This window comes from Centroberyx gerrardi, chromosome 5, assembly GCF_048128805.1.
Source record: "Centroberyx gerrardi isolate f3 chromosome 5, fCenGer3.hap1.cur.20231027, whole genome shotgun sequence".
Lineage (NCBI taxonomy): Eukaryota > Metazoa > Chordata > Actinopteri > Beryciformes > Berycidae > Centroberyx > Centroberyx gerrardi.
This window is the reverse complement of record NC_136001.1, coordinates 36407564-36434660: the sequence shown is the minus strand read 5'-3', so window position 1 is coordinate 36434660 and position 27097 is coordinate 36407564. Positions and strand designations below refer to the sequence as shown.

General features: G+C 42.9%; 2 protein-coding genes across 11 annotated transcripts in view; one reads left to right on the top strand and one right to left on the bottom strand.

The window, feature by feature from the left end:
• The first annotated feature begins 379 nt into the window (after positions 1-379).
• LOC139912430 (inositol-pentakisphosphate 2-kinase) lies at positions 380-16952 on the top strand. Of its 10 annotated transcripts, none has more exons than XR_013504904.1 (15): positions 380-543; positions 3567-3626; positions 6433-6528; positions 8482-8548; positions 8777-8895; positions 9230-9319; positions 11276-11334; positions 11728-11800; positions 11991-12143; positions 13287-13398; positions 13603-13738; positions 13997-14099; positions 14714-14805; positions 15284-16160; positions 16257-16952. XR_013504904.1 is itself a non-coding variant. In XM_078283861.1 (14 exons), the coding sequence occupies exons 1-14, from the start codon at positions 463-465 to the stop codon at positions 15495-15497; spliced, it is 1455 nt and encodes a 484-aa protein (XP_078139987.1). In that variant the 5' UTR covers positions 380-462; the 3' UTR covers positions 15498-16952. The 10 variants fall into 10 exon arrangements, 1 of the variants encoding a protein (XP_078139987.1); XR_013504903.1 differs by having other exon boundaries at positions 16233-16952; XR_013504899.1 differs by having other exon boundaries at positions 16193-16952.
• A 2503-nt stretch (positions 16953-19455) lies between these two features.
• Positions 19456-27097, bottom strand: part of cenpp (centromere protein P) — a 130719-nt gene continuing 123077 nt past the window's right edge. Inside the window, exons 6-8 of the mRNA XM_078283865.1 lie at positions 26319-26398; positions 24718-24809; positions 19456-19664 (exon numbers count right to left, since the gene is read on the bottom strand). Of these exons, the coding sequence (XP_078139991.1) occupies positions 19546-19664; positions 24718-24809; positions 26319-26398 (291 nt within the window). The 3' untranslated portion in view covers positions 19456-19545. The remainder of the gene's footprint in view (positions 19665-24717; positions 24810-26318; positions 26399-27097) is intronic.

Genomic DNA, 27097 nt, shown 5'->3' with positions numbered 1-27097 from the left:
CTTTAGAAACATACCAATTACCATTAGACTGGGTATTCATACAATAGTGGAGTAAAGTTGTCTGGTATATTTTTGCGTTTCAGAATTTCCTAGCCTTTCTGGCTTTTCTTGCTGTGAAAAGGACATTTTGCTAAAAAAAAACAAAACAGTATTTGTAATTAATTTACCACACATTCCTTCTTAAATGCCATTTTTTATTGTAACTTCTATATTACTCCACTATATTCAAATTCTGTGCCAAAAACAAATGATTTTATTTTGAAGTTTAAAATCGGAAGTCTTATGTTTCATTCTGGTAGCTTGACACTGCCTGCTCAGCCAGCGGCAGCAGAGACTGTCGGGCTGCCATCGGTCCTGTAGTACTTCTGAATACTACAAGTAGTAGTCGTACTACTTGTATGTTGCAGTGTTTTGTCGGAGTTCCCGGCTGGTTGCGGAGTTCAGCTCGTCCTCTCTGTTGTTATGGAACTGGATAAAATGGACGAGAATGACTGGAAGTATCACGGAGAGGGAAACAAGAGCCTGGTGGTTTCTCACATACAGGTGAGTCAGCTAGGCTAGGCTAAGCTAAGCTAAGCTAAGAGGAGCTGTTAGAGTGTAAATCCTGTTAGCTTCAACAGGGCAGACAGTCCGGCTCACACTTCTTTAGCTTTAGCTCTCTGTTGCTGCTGATAGGAACTTCTGAGTGAATCGCAGCAAAGTTTGCTAATGGGTGTAGAGTGAAATGTCATCTGTCTTGATTTGAGTGTAACTGTTAGCTTGTGTTTACTAGCTGAGCTGGCTTAACGTTACTAGCTAGCTGTTAGGAGTTTAGAGTATTCCCACAAATTAAAAAATGCGAGTTAATGTAGAAACACACTGAAGACAAAACACTGTCACGGATGACAAATGGAAGTGAGATAGTTAACGGCAGGGCTGTTGTCAGCTGGTGAAGCCCCAGAGAGAGGCTGGGTGTCTGCCACAGCGTCCCGGCGGTGGCTCCACCAAACACCGTTAACGAGAACTTCAGCCAGCCTCGCCTTGCTAACCCTGCTGCTCGGTGCCTCAAACTTACACTGACTGTCATCGGCCTCGGTATCATGTCAACGCCTCCATAAAAGTTCCAATAAAGTCTTCCGTTTTCACAAAACGCAGCTTTTGGTTAGCTGGGAGTCACAGCTAATGTCACCACGCTGAGGACGCCGAGCCTCCAGGTTCCTCGGCAATAAACCGAAACCTGAGAGCTTAAATTGAATGTTTTAGACAAAGTATAAACTTTTCTGTCACCCACAAGTCGCTTCTGAACCCGCAAAGTATTATGCACAACCCTCCTCTCTCTCAAAAGGGTCGACCGGAGCATCAATATGCATATTAAATTCACCCACAATAATAGTGCTTGTCCTGTTTGAGACCAACAGAAGATAATAAGTCAGAAAAGTCAGTTAGACAGCCATTACGGAATCACACTCCAGCTCAAAACTGTTAAAGTTATCAACAGTGACAGGATTACAGTTAAAAAGGTTTTTAAAAGTAACAGCAAGACCCCCTCCACCACCAGGAATTCTTGGGCAATTCAGAAAATGATAGTCAGGGCAAAGCTCAGAGAGAGGGAGTCCCCAGCTGCATAAAGATAGACCGAGTCCTAGACTTAAATGTGACCTTAAGTCAAACTTGCTACAGACTCTTATATTTACCTTTTCCTACTACTTGATCGCTGTAGTCCTCATACAGTTTGTTTCTGTCTCTAAAGACTCTCTCTCTCTTCTTCAGGCTCTTTCCAAAAACCAAAGATTTGCCATCTTTTAACATCTTTTAACATCTTTTAACATCTTTTAACATCTTTTAACATCTTTTTGCCACAACAAGAAAGTTATTGACTAAGATTAGCCAGGGGGGAGGGGCTAACTTTCCTACCTCAAAATAAGTGTCGTAATATGTAACAGACAGTTTTAATCAGCCTAGTCCAACCTGAGAATCTAAGACCAGTCTTAAAGACGAGATGAAATGAAAAATGCCTTTTTAACCCTTTTAGATCACATCCCCGGTCATACTGTGCACCTATTTAACAATATATGCCAAAAAAAATACCAAAAATCAATTTCATTGTATTCTTATATCAAAATTCAATCATGTTTTCTTCCTGTAAAACAAAATATGCCGTGTGCTTACGTAAGCATGCCCGTAACTAATTTCAACCAATAATATCATGACATCCACCCATCAATCAATCTTCAACTTATAGCGCACAGAGCTAAGAGGCTAAGATTCATTAGTTAGCTAGCTAGCAGCAGCACGGTACTCCGGCGTGTCTTCGGGTGTTATGACACGCCCACTTTTCAACGTTCAAATCAAATTCCTCCCAACGTTACGTCCCGCCTGTCTTTCCTGTTTCACTCGGAAATACGTCACGATACGGAAGTTAGATACTCTCCAAATGCCGTTTCATCTCGACTTTAAGGCTTTAACTAGTCTTAAACTAGCTTTATGCAACTGGCCCCTGGACTTAGCAGGTCTCAGTCAGAAATAGAAGTCCAGATGAGATGAAATCATTGAGGATAAAAGTTTTGTTAGACAGGGATCTGGCATTAAACAATGCAAAACTACCTGCAGTGCCAGGCTTGACTGATTGTGTGTGAGTGCAGTCTGTTGGGGTGCAGACCGTCAAGGTGTTTACGTTCCCAAAACAGATTGAAGTTATCGATGTAAGTTATGCAATGAGCAGCACACAGAGGAAAGCCAGGTGTGTAGGCCCAGTAGCTGCTAAACCGGCCGACTCCGTGACTGGAAGTGGGAAGTGGACCGGAGATGTAAATGTTGCGATTGGATAATTTCAGGGTGTTGAGCAGGTGGATAAAAGTCGGACTTTAAAACTTCCGACTGCTGTTTGGGAACATCGTTTATGCCGACGTGAACATCAGGGTGGTGGAACACAGTCTGAGCTGTGCGCCAGGGAAGCGGCGCGTTAGAGCCGGTTTAGCCCGTAACATCCCGATGGATCTCCTGACATGACGGACTCTGGATGGAGCGATGTCGCCCAGAGGCCGCAGCCCTGGACTGACCGGCCCGGCAGGCTGCCGCCGGGGAGCGGGACAGGAGAGCTTGTTCGACTCCTCCGGCGGCCGAAACCGGTTTCCCAGCCGGATCGCCTCATTCGTCACGTCACGTCACGTCACGTCACGTCACGTCACGTCACGTCACGTCACGTCACGTCACGTCGGTTTGTGTTTTTTAAGCGACTCTGTGACACGCAGCACAGATGGAATGCCTCGCTGACAGGACCAGTCTGGTCATGTTGTTGTGCAACCAGCTGGATGTTGGAGGACGAGACGTCACTTCAGTGCTGTAACCGGCTGACAAGCTCACATGGGACCCGGTCTCCTCTGCCGTGGGTCAGGACTCAAAAGACGCGGTCGCACACGATGTGACCGGGCCTGTGTTCTAAATGTTCTAATGAGAACACCTGTTCTCCGTTCAGGTTCCGCCTCACCGCAGTCCTGCTGTTTAATGAGTCGGACTCTGTTCCTCATCAGGACGCAGGGGAACAGTTTGACCCAACAGTGACGAGGTTCTGTCTTGTGTTCTTGCAGCACTCCAGGGTTCTGCGCCTGCTCAAGTACCCAGCAGAGGACTCCGAGAACGCTCCGCAGGTACGGTGTGTGTGTGTGTGTGTGTGTGTGTGTGTGTGTGTGTTCCTACAGCAGCAGGAACCCACAGCTGAGTGTCATTCCAGGCAGCTATCTGCACCTGAACACACAGATAATAAACTATTTCAACTATCTGAACTATTTCATATGGTAAAGAACCGTCTTTGTCTGTTGCCAGACAGCAGAACAATAAAGTGAATTATTATAAACTTTTGTGACCAAAACTAGGAGTGCACCGATACTGTTTTCATCAGACCGAGTACAAGTAATATTACTTTGGGTACTCACCGATACCGAGTACTGATACTAGTACTTCACATTACACACACCGACCGTGCATCCTCTTCAGCAAGGCGGCGCTGAGCTCGTTGTAAAGTTTCATCTGCCTTTCCATTGGAGCTGAACAATTAATGTAAAAAAATTCAAAATCACAATATGAACTTCTGCAATTTCCAAATCTCAGTCGGCAGTTAGTTTCTTCAGAGAGAGTTTGGCCCAAACAGGATTTGTGAACAAGGAGACTTCATCAGACTCAAACTCAGTAAATCTGCTCACTCACATCTAGTTTTTAACTAAATAACTTTTCTCTAAACAATTTTAAAGTTCTAAAACATTTAGGACAAGAAAAACTTGTGATGATATGAATCACAGTTTAAATCACAATTGCAACTTTCTGTCAATTAGATTTTTTTTTAGATTGTTTCAGCTCTACTTCCCATGTTGACTGTTACAGTCTGATGTTCAGACTGTCAGTCTGTTATTTACTGTTTCATGGTGAAACTCTCCCGGAGCTGCAGCTCGGCCTCAGGCTGCAGAGGACTTAGTTCAGTCTGGTATGGGCCTGATACTGATATTGATACCTGATCGGTTCAGAACAACCGTATCACAGCTCTGCTGATGTGGAGGTTCAGTGGGCGGAGCCTCTTACGCCGCCAGGGTGATTCCTCTGTTGTTCTAGATTTGATTGGAAAACAGATTAACCTGCAAACCAACCATCCATCGTTTTAAACCTGAATGTGGTTTCACCGATCTGGACCGATCCGGTGTGAACCGGTCGTCTGCTGCTTCCAGCCTGTCTCCCACTACTCAAACATGTGGAAGTGAAGTAGCATCATGCAGGGTTTCCCACACATAGAAAACCTTGTGGCGGCCCACGACAATATCAGCACTGACCGCCACAAATTATTATTTTTCAGTCATTCAGGTAATGGGATCCTTTATCGATAATAGCCTATATATTGACAATATAATAGAATACAAGAATAAAAAGCCGCCCCCGCCCAACCCACCTACCACCACAAATAGATTTGAATTCTGTGTGAAACACTGTCATGTGACACTGAGGCGGCGCTCTGACTCAGCAGCATGTGAACCTGCAGCAGCTCATGGCAGACCGGCCTGTCTCCAGTGTTTTGACTGTTGGGAAACAAACAAAAAGTTGTGTAAATGAAAGGAGAAATAAATTTTTTTGCCTTTAGCGCTGAAACGACTAGACAATGAATTGATTAGTCGATTGACAGAAAATTAATCAACTATATTATATATGAGTAATCGTTTTAGTCATTTATCAAATAAAAATACCAAACATTTTCTGGTTCCAGCTTCACAGATTTTCTGCTTTTCTGTTTCATCTCATTATTAAATGAGTTTGTGTTTCTGTCTGCTGCTCAGACTGAGGAAGAAACCTGAAGAATCACTTTGGACTCTGAACTGAGATGGACATTTGTCTTTATTTTACAATGACAATGTATATATGAAATGATTAATCGATTAATCAGAAAAATTATGAATAGATTAATTGATAATGAAAATAATCATTAGTTGCAGCTCTAGTTGTCTTTCTTTTTAGGTTTTTTAGGCTTTTGTGCCAATTCAGTGTGCTTTCTGCCAAGCTGGAGACAAGACCGATCCACTGGAACAACTTACACACACACACACACACACACACACACACACACACACACACACACACAGAGACTTACTTAAAGGAATAGTTCAACCAAAAATGAAAATTCAGTCATTATCTACTCACCCTCATGACACAACTCCAGCAGCCTTCTCCAAAACAACTGAAGTCTCTGAGGACCGTTCTTTAGAGTTACAAAAATAATAAGAAATAACCATAAAATGACTCCGCACAGTAATCTAAGTCTTCTGACGCCGTACAATCGCTCTGTGAGTGGAAAAAAACAAAATGTATCCATTATTTAATGCAAGTTGAGTCTGTCTGCATTGTAGCTTCAGCATTAACAACAGGCGGGTCACATTTTAACTCTCAGGTCATTTTTGAGAATTTGACTTTTGTTGTTTTTTACCCTAATGCACGTCATCATTCTTTCAGCAGGAGCTCTGAAAACATCTAACATGTCAAAGACATCAAATACATCAAACATCACATAACGTGCTCCATTGACAGCGAATGGGTCTCTGACTTTATCGACCCATGAGGTTTCTGTGTGAGTTCCTGAACCCAAATGAGCTTTAAATTCTGGTTCCTAGCTTGTTAGCAACGCTGAAATATAAACGTCATTTTGTTGTGACGACTCAGCATCTTGTGGCTCCACAAAGTCACTGCTGACCCGGTCACTGTCAGTGGAGCCGCCACTGCTTTTCCATCCCATCACAGATCAGAGCTTCTCTGTGATCTAACTTTAGGAAACAGAAACTGACTGAACTGAGCTGACTCCAAACTCATAACCTGTCTGCCTGTCTGTCTGTCTCTCTGTCTGCCTGTCTGTCTCTCTGTCTGCCTGTCTGTCTGTCTCTCTGTCTGCCTGTCTGTCTCTCTGTCTGCCTGTCTGTCTCTCAGACTCCTGAGCAGGCCTTCAGACAGATCCAGAACATCGTTGACTTCAGCTCCAGTGTGATGAGCAGCCTGCTGGGAGAGAAGTTCGTCCACAGCGGAGTAAGACTGACAGCATCATGACTCATAACACCCATCATAATGAATCCACTTATATTACAGCAGTCTGATCAGACTGCCTGTTCAGTGTGAAGTGAAGCAGCGTGCTGCCTCTGATCGTTTAACTTGCAAATATTGAGAATCAAACCAGATGAGTCATCTGTCGTTAATACTCGCCTCTGATTGGCCGGTGAAGGCGAGAGAGAGTGCTGTTTCACATCCACTAGTCTACTCCATTCTATTGATTTGTAATCGAACGATCTGGCGCCACCTTGTGGTACAAAGCCGTTACCTCCTGCTGCAAGCTGCTGGTAGGAAAACCATTTAAATGAATATCTGGCATCAGGTGGGGAAAGTGTCTGAGTCTGATTCACTCTGTTCAGTGTCACTTCCATAATAAACTGATCAAATCAGCTGAAGAATGAGTTTGGAAGCAGCATCAGCTGACTGGTGGAATACTGATGTGTTTCAGTCAATGTAGCTGGGCAACTTTCCCAGCAACGGGCAACTCATTGAGCAACGGGCTCAGAAGTCTTTCACTGTTTCCTGGCAACACAAAGCAAAAAGCCTGTGGAGTTTAAACTGAGCGAGTCTGAGCAAAACAACAAGAAACACCTTCCTCTGAGACCAGGAGAAGCCAGTAAAGGCCAGCAGAGAGCAGTAGAAGCCAGTAGAGAGCAGTAGAGGCCAGTAGAGAGCAGTAGAGAGCAGTAGAGCCCAGCAGAGAGCAGTAGAGAGCAGTAGAGCCCAGCAGAGAGCAGTAGAAGCCAGTAGAGAGCAGTAGAAGCCTGTAGAGAGCAGTAGAGAGCAGTAGAAGCCAGTAGAGAGCAGTAGAGAGCAGTAGAGCCCAGCAGAGAGCAGTAGAAGCCCAGCAGAGAGCAGTAGAAGCCAGTAGAGAGCAGTAGAGGCCAGTAGAGAGCAGTAGAGAGCAGTAGAAGCCAGTAGAGAGCAGTAGAAGCCTGTAGAGAGCAGTAGAGAGCAGTAGAAGCCAGTAGAGAGCAGTAGAGAGCAGTAGAAGCCTGTAGAGAGCAGTAGAGAGCAGTAGAAGCCTGTAGAGAGCAGTAGAGAGCAGTAGAGCCCAGCAGAGAGCAGTAGAAGCCCAGCAGAGAGCAGTAGAAGCCCAGCAGAGAGCAGTAGAAGCCAGTAGAGAGCAGTAGAGGCCAGTAGAGAGCAGTACAGAGCAGTAGAAGCCAGTAGAGAGCAGTAGAGGCCAGTAGAGAGCAGTACAGAGCAGTAGAAGCCAGTAGAGAGCAGTAGAAGCCTGTAGAGAGCAGTAGAAGCCAGTAGAGGCCAGTAGAGGCCAGTAGAGGCCAGTAGAGAGCAGTAGAAGCCAGTAGAGAGCAGTAGAGAGCAGTAGAAGCCAGTAGAGAGCAGTAGAAGCCAGTAGAGAGCAGTAGAGAGCAGTAGAGAGCAGTAGAAGCCAGTAGAGAGCAGTAGAAGCCAGTAGAGAGCAGTAGAGAGCAGTAGAAGCCAGTAGAGAGCAGTAGAGAGCAGTAGAGAGCAGTAGAAGCCCAGCAGAGAGCAGTAGAAGCCTGTAGAGAGCAGTAGAGAGCAGTAGAAGCCTGTAGAGAGCAGTAGAGAGCAGTAGAAGCCTGTAGAGAGCAGTACAGAGCAGTACAGAGCAGTAGAAGCCTGTAGAGAGCAGTAGAGGCCAGTAGAGAGCAGTAGAAGCCAGTAGAGGCCAGCAGAGAGCAGTAGAAGCCAGTAGAGGCCAGTAGAGAGCAGTAGAAGCCAGTAGAGGCCAGCAGAGAGCAGTAGAGAGCAGTAGAAGCCAGTAGAGAGCAGTAGAGAGCAGTAGAAGCCTGTAGAGAGCAGTAGAGAGCAGTAGAGAGCAGTAGAAGCCTGTAGAGACTGACAACACCACTAATCTCCTGCTGACAAATAAAATGTTTTGTTCTTGAACTGGACTAAAGTGACGGTCGTCTTCTTCTTCTTCTTCTTCTTCTTCTTCTTCAGGAAGTGGTCAAACTGCCTCTGGAGTTTGTCAGACAGCTGTCAATCAAAGTTCAACATCAGAGACCAGGTAGGACCTTCCATCCTGTTCGCATCACCGCAGAACTACTGAAGGTTCTCTGTGGAACCAGGACTGTTCTTTAGACAGCAGTGAAGAACAGGCAGAGTCTAGTTTGATAAACTAGACTCTAGCAACTACAATCTAGCAACCAACCAGCTCTAAACTAACTGTGTGTGTGTGTGTGTGTGTGTGTGTGTGTGTGTGTGTGTGTGTGTGTGTGTGTGTGTGTGTGCGCAGCCTGGCGCTGTGATAAAGTGATGGATATCTACAGTGGCTGTGCTCTCTGTCTGCCCAACCTGACCACTCCCAGCATGCACCAGACAACACACACTCCTCCTCTGTGCATCGAGATCAAGGTACACTCACACACACACACACACACACACACACACACACACACACAGATGAACCCTCGACTTTGTTGTATTTCTGTATTTGGTTTCTTTAGCTTCACACTTCACACGAGCATGTCAGTTTTAACCTGACATCCTCTAACTTTATCATGATGGACTTGTCTGTCTCTTCTTCTGTGGTGTTCATACCAGTGAAGAAACAGCTGAATATGAGTCAGTCCAGACTTCAGTTTGTTCTGCTAGGCTTCTCTGATGAAGTGTGTGTTTCTCACCTGTTGTGTGTGTGTGTGTGTGTGTGTGTGTGTGTGTGTGTGTGTGTGTGTGTGTGTGTTTTCAGCCTAAGTGTGGCTTCCTGCCGTCCTCCAAACACGTCAGCAAAGACATCAAAACCAAAGTGTGTCGCTTCTGCATGCACCAACACTACAAGGTAACTACAACTACAAATATACAACTATACTGCAACTATACTACAACTATACTGCACCAACACTACAAGGTAACTACAACTACAAATATACAACTATACTGCAACTATACTACAACTATACTACAACTATACTGCACCAACACTACAAGGTAACTACAACTACAAATATACAACTATACTGCAACTATACTGCAACTATACTACAACTATACTGCACCAACACTACAAGGTAACTACAACTACAAATATACAACTATACTGCAACTATACTACAACTATACTACAACTATACTGCACCAACACTACAAGGTAACTACAACTACAAATATACAACTATACTGCAACTATACTACAACTATACTGCACCAACACTACAAGGTAACTACAACTACAAATATACAACTATACTGCAACTATACTACAACTATACTGCACCAACACTACAAGGTAACTACAACTACAAATATACAACTATACTGCAACTATACTACAACTATACTACAACTATACTGCACCAACACTACAAGGTAACTACAACTACAAATATACAACTATACTGCAACTATACTACAACTATACTACAACTATACTGCACCAACACTACAAGGTAACTACAACTACAAATATACAACTATACTGCAACTATACTACAACTATACTGCACCAACACTACAAGGTAACTACAACTACAAATATACTACTATACTACAACTATACTACAACTATACTGCACCAACACTACAAGGTAACTACAACTACAAATATACAACTATACTGCAACTATACTACAACTATACTACAACTATACTGCACCAACACTACAAGGTAACTACAACTACAAATATACAACTATACTGCAACTATACTACAACTACACTGCACCAACACTACAAGGTAACTACAACTACAAATATACAACTATACTGCAACTATACTGCAACTATACTACAACTATACTGCACCAACACTACAAGGTAACTACAACTACAAATATACAACTATACTGCAACTATACTACAACTATACTACAACTATACTACAAGGTAACTACAACTACAAATATACAACTATACTACAACTACACTGCACCAACACTACAAGGTAACTACAACTACAAATATACAACTATACTGCAACTATACTACAACTATACTGCACCAACACTACAAGGTAACTACAATTACAAATATACAACTATACTGCAACTATACTACAACTACACTGCACCAACACTACAAGGTAACTACAACTACAAATATACAACTATACTACAACTACACTGCACCAACACTACAAGGTAACTACAACTACAAATATACAACTATACTACAACTATACTACAACTATACTACAACTATACTACAACTATACTGCACCAACACTACAAGGTAACTACAACTAGAAATATACAACTATACTGCAACTATACTGCAACTATACTACAACTATACTACAACTACAAATATACAACTATACTAGAGCTGCAACGATTAATCGATTAATCGATTAGTTGTCAACTATTAAATTAATCGCCAACTATTTTGATAATCGATTAATCAGATTAAACGGATTAATTTTTAAGAAAAATAAGTCAAAATTCTCTGATTCCAGCTTCTTAAATGTGAATATTTTCTGGTTTCTTTACTCCTCTATGACAGTAAACTGAATATTTTTGGGTTGTGGACAAAACAAGACATTTGAGGACGTCATCTTGGGTTTTGGGAAACACTGATCGACATTTTTCACCATTTTCTGACATTTTATAGGAGGGAGGGAGGGAGGGAGGGAGGGAGGGAGGGAGGGAGTGAGGCTCAGACTGATATCTGACTCTATATTGCCCTTTTATTAAAATGGTAGCCATTTAGGTTTCTTCTCCTCCTGGTTCCAGTGGAGCGTTTTAGTGTCCCTGACAGCCTTCACACCACACTGACTCTCTCTACCTGTCGGTCTCTACAGGTGGCCAATGCGAAGTGGAAGAGACCCAGTTTGTACTGTCCTCTAGACCTGTTCTCAGGGTGAGAATACTGCTATTACTGCTGCTACTGCTACTATTACTACTACTGAAACTAGTACTTCTGCTATTACTGATACTGCTGCTATTACTACTGATACTACTACTACCACTACTGATACTAGTACTTCTGCTATTACTGATACTACTACTGATACTACTACTACTACCACTACTGATACTAGTACTTCTGCTATTACTGATACTTCTACTGCTACTACTTCTGATACTACTACTACCACTACTGATACTAGTACTTCTGCTATTACTGATACTTCTACTGCTACTACTTCTGCTACTACTACTACCACTACTGATACTAGTACTTCTGCTATTACTGATACTACTACTGCTACTCCTCCTCCTCCTCAGTCTGTGTTTCTCTCTTGTTCTTCAGGAACAGACAGAGAATGTTCTCTGCCATCAAACACCTGATAGAAGAACCTCAGAACAACTTCAAGATCTTCAAGGTGAGACACAACCGCACCTTTCTGTCTGTCTGCCTGTCTGTCTCTCTGCCTGTCTGTCTCTCAGGGCGGTCAGTGTATATACGGTGGTAAGGAGACCTGTCTGTCTCTCTGCCTGTCTGTCTCTCAGGGCGGTCAGTGTATATACGGCGGTAAGGAGACCTGTCTGTCTCTCTGCCTGTCTGTCTCTCAGGGCGGTCAGTGTATATACGGCGGTAAGGAGGGCAGTGAGGACTTCCTGGATCTGAGCTCCCTGCTGCAGCAGCTCAGACCGTACTTCCTGTTTGGAAACAACCGGATCAACAGTCACATGAGCAGCAAGGCCGTCCTCAACGACTTCATCCAGGTGAACGGCAGCGAGGAAAACTGTTTTTTACACAACTGTGGGAGAGCAGAAAGATAACAACACAATAAAACAACAGTAAGAAATGGTAAAACAAGGAGAACATATAGTACAAGAAATAAAACATCAGACACAGTCAAAGGCAAGAGAAGAAGAAATTTGACAGATTCAACTAGACCTGGACTGTCTGCAGGTTCAGAGATCCAGATTTCAGACTTTTCAATCCTTTTTAAAGTAGTATGAACCTCAAACTCACTTGTTTCCAGCTGTTCAGAGTTCATGGCAATTACATGATGAAACTCATCCATCCTGGTTGTGGTCTTGACCTTTTTACCGGTTTCATCCATTCATTCATTCCTTTATTTAAACAGATAAGTCCCATTGAGAGTCCCATTATTTCTTCTAAATTACATCAAATTTCTAGGCTATTGGAGGGGGTATTGGATTTTATTGCGATATTCATGAAATATCGCGATATTCAATATTATCAAATATCGGCCTAAGCCTACATTGAACTTTTATTTATTACATCGTATCACGGTTGTATCGAATCGTGAACCCCATATCGCGTATCGAACAATCCTCTTTAGTCCTGCAGATGGAGCTGAGGGTTAAAGAGGTTTTAGACCAGAGCAGTGCATGATGGGAAGACTGATATTTATAACCTTGTCTATTCAACAAGCACATAATTCATGATAAGCTGCGACCTGACCAAATAGAAATAAACAAAAATGCAGCTGGATGCTTCATGCTCCTCCATGTTTTCATGCAGTGAGGATTCACTCATCAGAAACCGTCAGCTCAACCTGGGGATCAATAGATATAGACGAGGAACACCAGCCAATCACCAGTCAATAGGAAACTCTGTCCCGAGTCACTTTGGGATCAGTACATATAGATGATCAACAGCCAATCAGGGCAGGGGGAGGGGCCTCTGTATCTATTGATAGTTTCGATTTGTTATGTCATTTAAGCCCCTCCCCCTTTGTTGATTGGCTGTTGTGATCTTGAAATTGCTTTGAGATGAGTGACAGTTCATCGGACTCAGCATCTCTCTCTCTCCCTCTCTCCCTCTCTCCCTCTCTCTCTCTCTCTCTCTCTCTCTCTCTCTCTCTCTCTCTCTCTCTCTCTCTCTCTCTCTCTCAGGTGTTGGTGAACGCCCTGTTGAGTGGAGGGGGGGGTGACGGAGGCGGGGGGACGGACAGAGGAGGAGAGGGGAGGAGCTTCTGTGAGGCCAGCAGAGAGAGGAGCCGCCACGGTCAGTACCTGTCTGTCTGCCTGCCTGTCTGCCTGCCTGTCTGCCTGCCTGTCTGCCTGCCTGCCTGTCTGTTCTCTTATATAAAGGAGAAGTATGGAAAATGAGTTTGATCATTTCCAGGCCTTGAGGGTTTGGACCTGTGAGGAGAACAGGTTATTCACCTGTCTCTCTCTCTCACCTGCCTCTCTGCCTGTCTCCCTGCAGGTCCTCAGGCTCTGCCCTCAGACAGCGTTCTGTCCAGGATCCTGCAGACTCAGATGTTGGACAGTTTGGACATCGAAGGACTCTTCCCTCTTTACCGCCGAGTGGAGCAACACCTGCTGGAGTTCCCCAAAGAGAGGTACTGCAGTACTACAGTCAGCACAGTACTGCCGTACAAATACTGTACTGCAGTAATACTACATGTACTAGAGGTTACTACAGTACTGCAGCAGGTTTCCAGAGCTGAATCATCCTGTGGCAATCTGTCATGATGTCATGTAGTTTGATCTGTGTTGTCACTTCCTGTCATGTAGTTTGAGTGTGTGATGTCACTTCCTGTCATGTAGTATGATCTGTGATGTCACTTCCTGTGTGTGTGTGTGTGTGTGTGTGTCAGGAGCCGTCTACAGGTGGACGGGCCGTACGACGAGGCTTTCCTGGAGAAACTGCAGAAATGTCCAGCGGACGACGACGGATCAGTGGAGTTCGCTCTGGCCAAGGTCTCACTGCTCCCAGTGTTCCCAGTGTTCCCACTGCTCCCAGTGCTCCCAGTGCTCCCAGTGTTCCCACTGCTCCCAGTGTTCCCAGTGTTCCCACTGCTCCCAGTGCTCCCAGTGTTCCCACTGCTCCCAGTGTTCCCAGTGTTCCCACTGCTCCCAGTGTTCCCACTGCTCTGCTCCCACTGCTCCCAGTGTTCCCAGTGTTCCCACTGCTCCCAGTGTTCCCAGTGTTCACACTGCTCCCAGTGTTCCCAGTGTTCACACTGCACTGCTCCCAGTGGGAGCAGAGCAGTAACACTGCACCAGTTATTGTAACCACAGATCTTCTGGTTTCTACATTTTGTTTGGTATCCAGTTGGAAGCTTCAGCCAGTAACAGTATGTTCCAGCTGTGCTGATAATTCCCATAATGCACAGCCTGCTGTGTTTTATTGGTTGCTATGGTAACTCTGGTAACCAGGGAGCTAGTGAGTGATATTCTGTGTTTTATGATGTGTTCAGAGTTTCCGGTAGACTGTTGATGTCATTGTGATGTCAGCTTCAGTTCAAACATATCAGCATCTCTCTCGCTCTCTCTCTCTCTCTCTCGCTCTCGCTCTCTTAACCTGGCTACAGGTTCAGCAGTACCGCGTTGCCATGACAGCCAAGGACTGCTCCATCATGGTCGCCTTGGTGCCGAGCAGCGAGGAAGAGGAGGAGGATGAAGGGTGAGAAAAGAGAATGAGAGGAGAACAGGAAGCTAAACGCTGGTGGTTTTTCAGTGTTGCAGCAGCTGGTTCTGTCCAGCAGGTGGAGGCAGAGCGACTGTCCCTCTGTCTCCTGACTGTCTCCTGACTGTCCCTCTGTCTCCTGACTGTCTCCTGACTGTCCCTCTGTCTCCTGACTGTCTCCTGACTGTCCCTCTGTCTCCTGACTGTCCCTCTGTCTCCTGACTGTCTCCTGACTGTCCCTCTGTCTCCTGACTGTCCCTCTGTCTCCTGACTGTCCCTCTGTCTCCTGACTGTCCCTCTGTCTCCTGACTGTTTCCTGACTGTCTCCTGACTGTCTCCTGACTGTCTCCTGACTGTCCCTCTGTCTCCTGACTGTCTCCTGACTGTCCCTCTGTCTCCTGACTGTCTCCTGACTGTTTCCTGACTGTCCCTCTGTCTCCTGACTGTCTCCTGACTGTCCCTCTGTCTCCTGCAGGCCTCCTGGTTTCTCCTGCTCCGTCTCCATCTTGGATCTGGACCCCAAGCCGTGCGACAGCATCCCCCGCCAGCTGCGTCTGGACCAGAAGATCGTCTCCTTCTACCTGCGGAGCGGCGGCGCCCTGTCCCGAGGCTCCGCCCCCCGGCCGGGCTTGTACAGCGCTCTGGAGCGGGACAGAGACGACTGCACGCTGCTCTTCCACCCGGTGTGACGCGCCGTGGCCGGACGCCGCGTCGACACCGCCGCGTCGACACCGCCGCGTCGACACCGCCGAGTCGACACCGCCGAGTCGACACCGCCGAGTCCGCTCGGTCACCAGGAAGTGTCTCTGAGGCGGTCCGGTGTCGACGGAGGAGGCGAACCTCAACTCTGTACAAATCTTCTTTTCTCCGCTCTGTGATTTTTAATATTTATTGGAAACTAATCGGGGTCTTTTTTTTCCTTTCCTTCCATTTTGGTGCCGAGTTGTGATTCGCCTCCTGAACAGACGGGGTTGCCGCGGCGACGACCCCTGACCCTTATCTGACCACTCCTTTCTGCCTTCTTTCTCCGCGGCGATACTGCTGCCGGAGAAACAATGAGGAAAAAAAAAAAAAAAAGGACATAAGGTTGATGAGAGAAACATATCCTCGGTTTATGATGTATATATGATGTCACTTCCTGAAAAACCTCGGCCATATTTGTTAAAGTGAATGTAGGCGGGGCCTCTGGCAGGGTGGGGACAGAGGCGGAGCCATATATAGACGGAGTCAGTCCTCCATAAGGTCACCATGGTAACAGACCACAGAATCACCAGTTACTATGGCAACAGCCACAGCGGACTGTAGCCAACATGACCGAACTCTGTCTGTGTAAGGATCTGACAGAGAGACAGGTAGACAGACAGACAGGTGGACAGACAGACAGGTGGACAGACAGACAGGTAGACAGACAGACAGACAGACAGGTGGACAGACAGACAGACAGACAGGTGGACAGACAGACAGACAGGTGGACAGACAGACAGACAGGTGGACAGACAGACAGACAGGTGGACAGACAGACAGACAGGTGGACAGACAGACAGGTGGACGGACAGACAGACAGGTGGACAGACAGACAGGTGGACAGACAGACAGACAGGTGGACAGACAGGTGGACAGACAGAGCTTTATGCTGCTGCTCCAGTGTTTTGTGCCATAAGTGGCTTGTTGTGTTTGAGCACAGTGGTGTGTGTGTGTGTCAGTGTGCCTATATGTTCTGGTGGGTTGTGTGTGTGTGTGTGTGTGTGTGTGTGTGTGTGTGTGTGTGTGTGTGTGTGTGTGTGTGTGTGTGTGTGTGTGTGTGTGTGTGTGTGTGTGTGTGTGTGTGTGTTAAATCTCATGTTGTTACAGGCTGCAGATCTGCTGTCAGACTGAATGGAGTCTGATGTAAACTGACAGCAGATCAGATGGAGCTCCGTGTGACTGCAGCCGCTCTGACCTCTGACCTCTGACCCCACACACCTGCTGTTTAAACCCAACGCCTTTAGGCCGGCTGGGAGGGAGGGAGGGAGGGAGAGAGGGAGGGAGGAGGAGGAGGGAGGGGGAGAGGACGGTGATGTCAGCAGACCCTGAACCGCTCCCAGAATAAACCGGACCAAACCTCCCAGCAGCCCTGAAGGCTTCTGATAAACTGGTAACACTTGATACAGAGCTCCCCCCCCCCCCCCCCCCCCAAAAAAAAAAAACAACAACAACAAAAAAACACTACAAGACTGAAACCTCACACTGCAGAAAACCGTTCCATCTCAGCTGCTGTCAGTATCGGTCCGGCGCTCCAGTCGGTCAGCTGATGTTCCAGCAGCCAATCGCACGGCGGCGGCGCTGTATGCCCCGCCTGCAAGCGGCAACACTATTGGCTGTACAGCTGTCAGTCAGCAGCAGGGTGATGTCACGCGGTCCATCAACACAACGCGTTTTTAATAGTCGGAATGAGATAATGGAGTAAATCAAATCAGATTCCATCGGTCTGTCCGCTCGGGGGTTTGTCGCTCTGCACAGTACGACCTTTGACCTCTGCCTTCAGCTGTCTGGACCGGTTACGTCCCCTCTTTTTGACCGACAGCTGTGCGGCAGTCCGGGAGACGGTTTGACCTCCGACCCCTGTGTGGAGAGCGGACAGCAGGACGGACCGAACCGACCAACCACTGATCTGAAGAACTGTCTAACTGAAGAGGCGGCAGAGACCGGAACCATTTAACACAGAGCTAACAGAGGGGGGGTACAAACTGATCCGTAACACCGGTGTCATTTTAGTTTCTTCCTCTCTCCATTACTGATGCAGAGTGTGATCCAGCACCGAGTCTCCGGTCAGAAGCTGCTGCTGTCTGTTCTGCTGCAGGTTTCAACTCATAGACTCCCATCGACTTCAACAACACACTAAAGACCAGAGGTGGGGACTCGAGTCACATGATGTGGACTCGAGTTAGTTTTAACTGCTTGAGACTTGACTTGATCCATGAAGAGAAGACTTGAGACTTGACTTGACTTGGGTTCTGGTGACTTGGGACTTGACTCTGACTTGTACTTTGATGACTTGAAAAGGTTTCTAAAGTCTTGACTTGAGATCTTGTGTTTGTGTAAATGACTTAGATTGAAAGTGATGAGATTTGTTCCAGCGGACGACTGAATTTAAATTCTGTTTTCTGAATTTGTATGGAATGATTGAATTTATTGAAGTTGAAACTGATTATAGAAATCAAACTCATGATGCTCTTACCAAGTTTTTATCCTATTAAAACCATATTGCATTGAAAAGTCCTAGATATTTAGTTTTCTTTAAGATATTAAATTGATACTGGACTCTTGATTTGTTCTGACTTGACTTGCTGTTCTACATTTAGACTTGAGACTTGACATTAATGACATGGACTTGACTTGGTAATCTACATTTAGACTTGAGACTTGACATTAATGACTTGGACTTGACTTGGTAATCTACATTTAGACTTGGGACTTGTGCCTCAAGACTTGAGACTGACTTGGGACTCGAGCAAAGTTGACTTGGTCACACGTCTGGCTGGTATGAAAGTGAATCACATTATGGGTTACTATTAAAGTTAGGAGTCATCTTAAGACCTTTTGATTATAAAATAGTTCAGTTTTTCAGGATGAATCATCTGTGAATTAAAATACTAAATTAAAATCACTATTAAAATACTGAATTAAAACAGTGAATTTCAGGTAGAAAAGTCTTTCCAAACTAGATATATTTGTTCTGACTTGACTTGCTGTTCTACATTTAGACTTGAGACTTGACATTAATGACTTGGACTTGACTTGGACTTGACTTGGACTTGACTTGGTGATCTACATTTAGACTTGGGACTTGACTTGAGACTGACTTGGGACTCGAGCACTTGGTCACAGCTCTGTTAAAAACACTGAAGAGACCGACTGCTGCCACATGTTGAACAGCAGGTGGATTGTAATTATATCATGAAATATTGTGATATTCGATATTTTGGCGCGTCGGCCCGAGCCGAGGACGCGGCGCGAGGTTTGAGCGAGACGCCGCTGTTCGGCGTGCTGTGATGTCACCGATCAGGTTGATGGATTGTTGTTGAACTCGATGGGAGTCGGAGTTGAAACCTCGGGGACGGAGCGGCGGCGGCTTCAGACTCGTTCTCGGAGCTCCGGGTGTTGCCGGTCTTTGGGTCTTTGGGTCTTTATTATGAACAGAAACATCACAGCACTGTGATACCTAAGACTTCTAATACTGCGTGTGTGTATATAGCTGAGAGAAGAAAAACCTATTTGGAAATACAAAGGGGACGTTGCTGTCTGGCATTTTGTATTTAAATTATTTATTTTTTTAGATTCTGACCAATGAGCTCTTTGCTGTTCCTGGTCCAGTGATAACAACAGAGCTCTTTATATTGAATAAAGAATTTCTAAGAGACTAAAACCTTTCTGTCTGTTCCTTCACTCTTCTCACTGAGCCGGAGGTGAGGAAAACGTTCGGCGTGAATCTGACGCAGCAGCCCACTTTCAAAACACATCACAGTCACTCAGCTAATTTCCCACGCTAAAATGACAAAAAAAAGATTCAGAATTTGACTTTTTTTTTTCATTCATTTATTTTTTATTTCATTCCTTCCTGAAAACAGAGTGTCTTTAATGATGACATCACACTTCACCAGGAGGGGGAAATAAAAACTCGATTTTATCAGAAGGTTTTTACATGATGAAATATTCCCAGCGTGTCGCTTCCTGTCTGCAGCGCGTGTCACTTCCTGTCTACGCGCTGACGGCCCTGACCAGGCTCTCCACGGCGGCCTCGGCTCCCAGAATCCTCAGCAGGCTCTGGAAGGCGTCCGCGGCGCCGCCGGCAGCGCCGGACGAGTCCGTCTGCAGAGCTGAGAGACGGAAACATCCAGAAGACCGACACTGTGTAGTACTATACTGTGTGTGTAGTACTATACTGTGTGTGTAGTACTATACTGTGTGTGTAGTATTATACTGTGAGTGTGTAGTATTATACTGTGTGTGTAGTATTATACTGTGTGAGTGTGTAGTATTATACTGTGTGAGTGTGTAGTATTATACTGTGAGTGTGTAGTATTATACTGTGAGTGTGTAGTATTATACTGTGAGTGTGTAGTATTATACTGTGAGTGTAGTATTATACTGTGTGTGTGTGTAGTATTATACTGTGTGTAGTACTATACTGTGTGTGTAGTATTATACTGTGAGTGTAGTATTATACTGTGAGTGTGTAGTATTATACTGTGTGTGTAGTATTATACTGTGTGAGTGTGTAGTATTATACTGTGTGTGTAGTATTATACTGTGTGAGTGTGTAGTATTATACTGTGAGTGTAGTATTATACTGTGTGAGTGTGTAGTATTATACTGTGTGTGTAGTATTATACTGTGTGTGTAGTATTATACTGTGTGAGTGTGTAGTATTATACTGTGTGTGTAGTATTATACTGTGTGAGTGTGTAGTATTATACTGTGTGTGTAGTATTATACTGTGTGAGTGTGTAGTATTATACTGTGAGTGTAGTATTATACTGTGAGTGTAGTACTATACTGTGAGTGTAGTACTATACTGTGTGTGTAGTATTATACTGTGTGTGTAGTATTATACTGTGTGAGTGTGTAGTATTATACTGTGAGTGTAGTATTATACTGTGTGTGTAGTATTATACTGTGTGAGTGTGTAGTATTATACTGTGAGTGTAGTATTATACTGTGTGTGTAGTATTATACTGTGAGTGTAGTATTATACTGTGTGAGTGTGTAGTATTATACTGTGAGTGTAGTATTATACTGTGTGAGTGTGTAGTATTATACTGTGAGTGTAGTATTATACTGTGTGTGTAGTATTATACTGTGTGTGTAGTATTATACTGTGTGAGTGTGTAGTATTATACTGTGAGTGTAGTATTATACTGTGTGTGTAGTATTATACTGTGTGAGTGTGTAGTATTATACTGTGAGTGTAGTATTATACTGTGTGTGTAGTATTATACTGTGAGTGTAGTATTATACTGTGTGAGTGTGTAGTATTATACTGTGAGTGTAGTATTATACTGCGAGTGTGTAGTATTATACTGTGAGTGTAGTATTATACTGTGTGTGTAGTATTATACTGTGAGTGTAGTATTATACTGTGTGTGTAGTATTATACTGTGAGTGTGTAGTATTATACTGTGTGTGTAGTATTATACTGTGTGTGTAGTATTATACTGTGAGTGTAGTATTATACTGTGAGTGTAGTATTATACTGTGTGTGTAGTATTATACTGTGAGTGTAGTATTATACTGTGTGTGTAGTATTATACTGTGTGTGTGTAGTATTATACTGTGTGTGTAGTATTATACTGTGAGTGTAGTATTATACTGTGTGTGTAGTATTATACTGTGAGTGTAGTATTATACTGTGTGTGTAGTATTATACTGTGAGTGTAGTATTATACTGTGTGTGTAGTATTATACTGTGTGTGTAGTATTATACTGTGAGTGTAGTATTATACTGTGTGAGTGTGTAGTATTATACTGTGAGTGTAGTATTATACTGTGTGAGTGTGTAGTATTATACTGTGAGTGTAGTATTATACTGTGTGAGTGTGTAGTATTATACTGTGAGTGTAGTATTATACTGTGTGTGTAGTATTATACTGTGTGAGTGTGTAGTATTATACTGTGAGTGTAGTATTATACTGTGTGTGTAGTATTATACTGTGTGAGTGTGTAGTATTATACTGTGAGTGTAGTATTATACTGTGTGTGTAGTATTATACTGTGAGTGTAGTATTATACTGTGTGAGTGTGTAGTATTATACTGAGTGTAGTATTATACTGTGTGTGTAGTATTATACTGTGTGTGTAGTATTATACTGTGAGTGTGTAGTATTATACTGTGAGTGTGTAGTATTATACTGTGAGTGTGTAGTATTATACTGTGAGTGTAGTATTATACTGTGAGTGTAGTATTATACTGTGTGAGTGTGTAGTATTATACTGTGAGTGTAGTATTATACTGTGTGTGTAGTATTATACTGTGTGTGTAGTATTATACTGTGAGTGTAGTATTATACTGTGAGTGTGTAGTATTATACTGTGAGTGTAGTATTATACTGTGAGTGTGTAGTATTATACTGTGAGTGTGTAGTATTATACTGTGTGTGTAGTATTATACTGTGAGTGTAGTATTATACTGTGTGTGTAGTATTATACTGTGAGTGTGTAGTATTATACTGTGAGTGTGTAGTATTATACTGTGAGTGTGTAGTATTATACTGTGAGTGTGTAGTATTATACTGTGAGTGTGTAGTATTATACTGTGAGTGTAGTATTATACTGTGAGTGTAGTATTATACTGTGTGAGTGTGTAGTATTATACTGTGAGTGTAGTATTATACTGTGTGTGTAGTATTATACTGTGTGTGTAGTGTTATACTGTGAGTGTAGTATTATACTGTGAGTGTGTAGTATTATACTGTGAGTGTAGTATTATACTGTGTGTGTAGTATTATACTGTGAGTGTAGTATTATACTGTGAGTGTGTAGTATTATACTGTGAGTGTAGTATTATACTGTGTGTGTAGTATTATACTGTGAGTGTAGTATTATACTGTGAGTGTAGTATTATACTGTGTGTGTAGTATTATACTGTGAGTGTGTAGTATTATACTGTGAGTGTGTAGTATTATACTGTGTGTGTAGTATTATACTGTGAGTGTAGTATTATACTGTGTAGTATTATACTGTGAGTGTAGTATTATACTGTGTGTGTAGTATTATACTGTGTGTGTAGTATTATACTGTGAGTGTAGTATTATACTGTGTGTGTAGTATTATACTGTGTGTGTAGTATTATACTGTGTGTGTAGTATTATACTGTGTGAGTGTGTAGTATTATACTATGTGTGTAGTATTATACTATGTGTGTAGTATTATACTGTGTGTGTAGTATTATACTGTGAGTGTGTAGTATTATACTGTGAGTGTGTAGTATTATACTGTGTGTGTAGTATTATACTGTGAGTGTGTAGTATTATACTGTGAGTGTACTATTATACTGTGTGAGTGTGTAGTATTATACTGTGTGTGTAGTATTATACTGTGAGTGTAGTATTATACTGTGAGTGTAGTATTATACTGTGTGTGTAGTATTATACTGTGAGTGTGTAGTATTATACTGTGTGTGTAGTATTATACTGTGTGTGTAGTATTATACTGTGAGTGTAGTATTATACTGTGAGTGTGTAGTATTATACTGTGTGAGTGTGTAGTATTATACTGTGTGTGTAGTATTATACTGTGTGTGTAGTATTATACTGTGTGTGTAGTATTATACTGTGTGAGTGTGTAGTATTATACTGTGTGTGTAGTATTATACTGTGTGTGTAGTATTATACTGTGTGAGTGTGTAGTATTATACTGTGTGTAGTATTATACTGTGTGTGTAGTATTATACTGTGAGTGTGTAGTATTATACTGTGTGAGTGTGTAGTATTATACTGTGAGTGTAGTATTATACTGTGAGTGTGTAGTATTATACTGTGTGAGTGTGTAGTATTATACTGTGTGAGTGTGTAGTATTATACTGTGAGTGTAGTATTATACTGTGAGTGTGTAGTATTATACTGTGTGAGTGTGTAGTATTATACTGTGTGTGTAGTATTATACTGTGTGAGTGTGTAGTATTATACTGTGAGTGTAGTATTATACTGTGAGTGTGTAGTATTATACTGTGTGAGTGTGTAGTATTATACTGTGTGTGTAGTATTATACTGTGAGTGTAGTATTATACTGTGTGTGTAGTATTATACTGTGTGTGTAGTATTATACTGTGTGTGTAGTATTATACTGTGAGTGTAGTATTATACTGTGTGAGTGTGTAGTATTATACTGTGAGTGTAGTATTATACTGTGAGTGTGTAGTATTATACTGTGTGAGTGTGTAGTATTATACTGTGTGTGTAGTATTATACTGTGTGAGTGTGTAGTATTATACTGTGAGTGTAGTATTATACTGTGAGTGTGTAGTATTATACTGTGTGAGTGTGTAGTATTATACTGTGTGTGTAGTATTATACTGTGTGAGTGTGTAGTATTATACTATGTGTGTAGTATTATACTGTGTGTGTAGTATTATACTGTGTGAGTGTGTAGTATTATACTATGTGTGTAGTATTATACTGTGTGTGTGTAGTATTATACTGTGAGTGTGTAGTATTATACTGTGAGTGTGTAGTATTATACTGTGTGTGTAGTATTTTACTGTGTGTGTAGTATTATACTGTGAGTGTGTAGTATTATACTGTGAGTGTACTATTATACTGTGTGAGTGTGTAGTATTATACTGTGTGTGTAGTATTATACTGTGAGTGTAGTATTATACTGTGAGTGTAGTATTATACTGTGTGTGTAGTATTATACTGTGAGTGTGTAGTATTATACTGTGAGTGTGTAGTATTATACTGTGTGTGTAGTATTATACTGTGTGTGTAGTATTATACTGTGAGTGTAGTATTATACTGTGAGTGTGTAGTATTATACTGTGTGAGTGTGTAGTATTATACTGTGTGAGTGTGTAGTATTATACTGTGAGTGTAGTATTATACTGTGAGTGTGTAGTATTATACTGTGTGAGTGTGTAGTATTATATTGTGTGAGTGTGTAGTATTATACTGTGTGAGTGTGTAGTATTATACTGTGTGTAGTATTATACTGTGAGTGTAGTATTATACTGTGAGTGTGTAGTATTATACTGTGTGTAGTATTATACTGTGAGTGTAGTATTATACTGTGAGTGTGTAGTATTATACTGTGTGAGTGTGTAGTATTATACTGTGTGAGTGTGTAGTATTATACTGTGTGAGTGTGTAGTATTATACTGTGTGAGTGTGTAGTATTGTATACTGTATATATTGTAGTATTAGAGAGTATCTTCACCTCTCTCTGGGATTTTGGTCAGCAGGTCGATCTTTGGAGTGACTCCGCCCCCTCTGGACACCTCAACTGACCAATGGACCAATAGGACGCAACTAGAGAGAGAGTCAGACAGGTCAGAGAGAGAGAGACAAGCAGAGAGACAGACAGGTCAGAGAGAGAGAGACAGGCAGAGAGACAGGTCAGAGAGAGAGAGACAGGCAGAGAGACAGGTCAGAGAGAGAGAGACAAGCAGAGAGACAGGCAGAGAGACAGGTCAGAGAGAGAGAGACAGGTCAGAGAGAGAGAGAGAGACAGGTCAGACACAAACTGAAGTTTCATACTCAGGTGTATTAAACTGTGGATTCAAGACAAAAACTCTGATGTTTTTCATATGAATTATTATTATTATTGTTATTATTGTTGTTATTATTATTACTGGAGCACCTGCTGACAGATGAACTGTGATGTTAACCCACATCAACATAACAACATGATAAGCAGCTGTGTGGAGACCTGAGCAGATCGTCATGTGACAGTGTCGTGTTTCACCTTACTGCTGAACCAACTACCAACGAAGAAGTCATTTCCACTGTAAACAAATGAAAATGGCAGCGGTGTGTTGTGTTGTGTTGTTGTGTGTTGTTGTGTATTGTTGTGTGTTGTGTATTGTTGTGTGTTGGGTTGTGTTGTGTGTTGTGTATTGTTGTGTGTTGTGTATTGTTGTGTGTTGTGTATTGTTGTGTGTTGGGTTGTGTTGTGTGTTGTGTATTGTTGTGTGTTGTGTATTGTTGTGTGTTGTTGTGTGTTGTGTATTGTTGTGTGTTGTGTGTTGGGTTGTGTTGTGTGTTGTGTATTGTTGTGTATTGTTGTGTGTTGTGTATTGTTGTGTGTTGTGTATTGTGTGTTGGGTTGTGTTGTGTGTTGTGTATTGTTGTGTGTTGTGTATTGTTGTGTGTTGGGTTGTGTTGTGTGTTGTGTATTGTTGTGTGTTGTGTTGTGTGTTGTGTATTGTTGTGTGTTGTGTTGTGTGTTGTGTTGTTGTGTGTTGTGTTGTGTTGTGTATTGTTGTGTGTTGTGTATTGTTGTGTGTTGTGTTGTGTTGTGTTGTGTTGTGTGTTGTGTATTGTTGTGTGTTGTGTTGTGTGTTGTGTTGTTGTGTATTGTTGTGTGTTGTGTTGTGTTGTGTATTGTTGTGTGTTGTGTATTGTTGTGTGTTGTGTTGTGTTGTGTTGTGTTGTGTGTTGTGTTGTGTTGTGTTGTGTATTGTTGTGTGTTGTGTTGTGTTGTGTATTGTTGTGTGTTGTGTATTGTTGTGTGTTGTGTTGTGTTGTGTTGTGTTGTGTGTTGTGTTGTGTTGTGTTGTGTATTGTTGTGTGTTGTGTATTGTGTGTTTTTCTTTGCTGATGAATCCTCCTTCAGGTACAAGAAAGTTTCACTGCAACTTCTTTATAAACACTTCATTCATACATCTAACCTGTCTGTCTCTCTGACCTGTCTGTCTCTCTGACCTGTCTGTCTCTCTCACCTGTCTGTCTCTCTCACCTGTCTGTCTCTCTTACCTGTCTGTCTTTAACAGACAGACAGATTAAATCAGACAGAGAAAGGGAAGTGATGTCATTTACCCAGGAAGCTGAGGGTGGTGCAGGGTCATGACCTCTGACCTGCAGCCTCCAGGAAGAGAGACCACAGCTGGATACTTCTCCTGGAGAGAGAGAGAGAGAGAGAGAGGGGGGGGGGAGAGAGAGAGAGAGAGACAGAGGGAGAGAGAGAGAGGGAGAAAGAGTTGTTATTGATGATTTTTAATAAAACTGACAGCTGGGATTCTACTGACAGTGAAATCAACTGTTTACAGCCTCCATTCACCAACACACACACACACACACCCCTTCGGCAGTGTTTTACAGTAGTCTTAAGTCATTAGGGGCGTGTCCAGGTGACTCAGTCCACAGGTATCTGCAGCTGTGTGTGTGTGTGTGTGTTCTGGTTCTGACTTACTGTTAACTGGCTCTAACCAGAACCAGACTGCTGTAGGTTTCTACTACTAAAACCAGTCCAAACCAGATCAAACCAGGTCCAAACCAGTCCAAAACCAGTCTGAACCAGGTCTAAACCAGTCTGAACCAGGTCCAAACCAGTCTGAACCAGGTCCAAACCAGTCTGAACCAGGTCTAAACCAGTCTGAACCAGGTCTAAACCAGTCTGAACCAGGTCCAAAGCATAAGAAAGTGTGATGATGTTTATATGATAACTATTAAAGATCTGTCCATCAGGATGACGGACTCAGTTTCTCCAGTCTGAACCAGTCCAGACTGATTGATCCAGGATCAGCGATCAGGTGTAATAACACACAGCAGGGAGAAGTCTCAGTGGATTTCAGATGCATGATGTCTCATTCAGTAAT

Coding starts and splice junctions, on each gene's coding strand:
- LOC139912430 (XM_078283861.1), top strand. CDS start 463: ATGGAACTGGATAAAATGGACGAGAATGACTGGAAGTATCACGGAGAG. Junction 13,399..13,602: donor CAGAGAGAGGAGCCGCCACG/GTCAGTACCTGT, acceptor GTCTCCCTGCAG/GTCCTCAGGCTCTGCCCTCA. Junction 14,100..14,713: donor TGGAGTTCGCTCTGGCCAAG/GTCTCACTGCTC, acceptor ACCTGGCTACAG/GTTCAGCAGTACCGCGTTGC.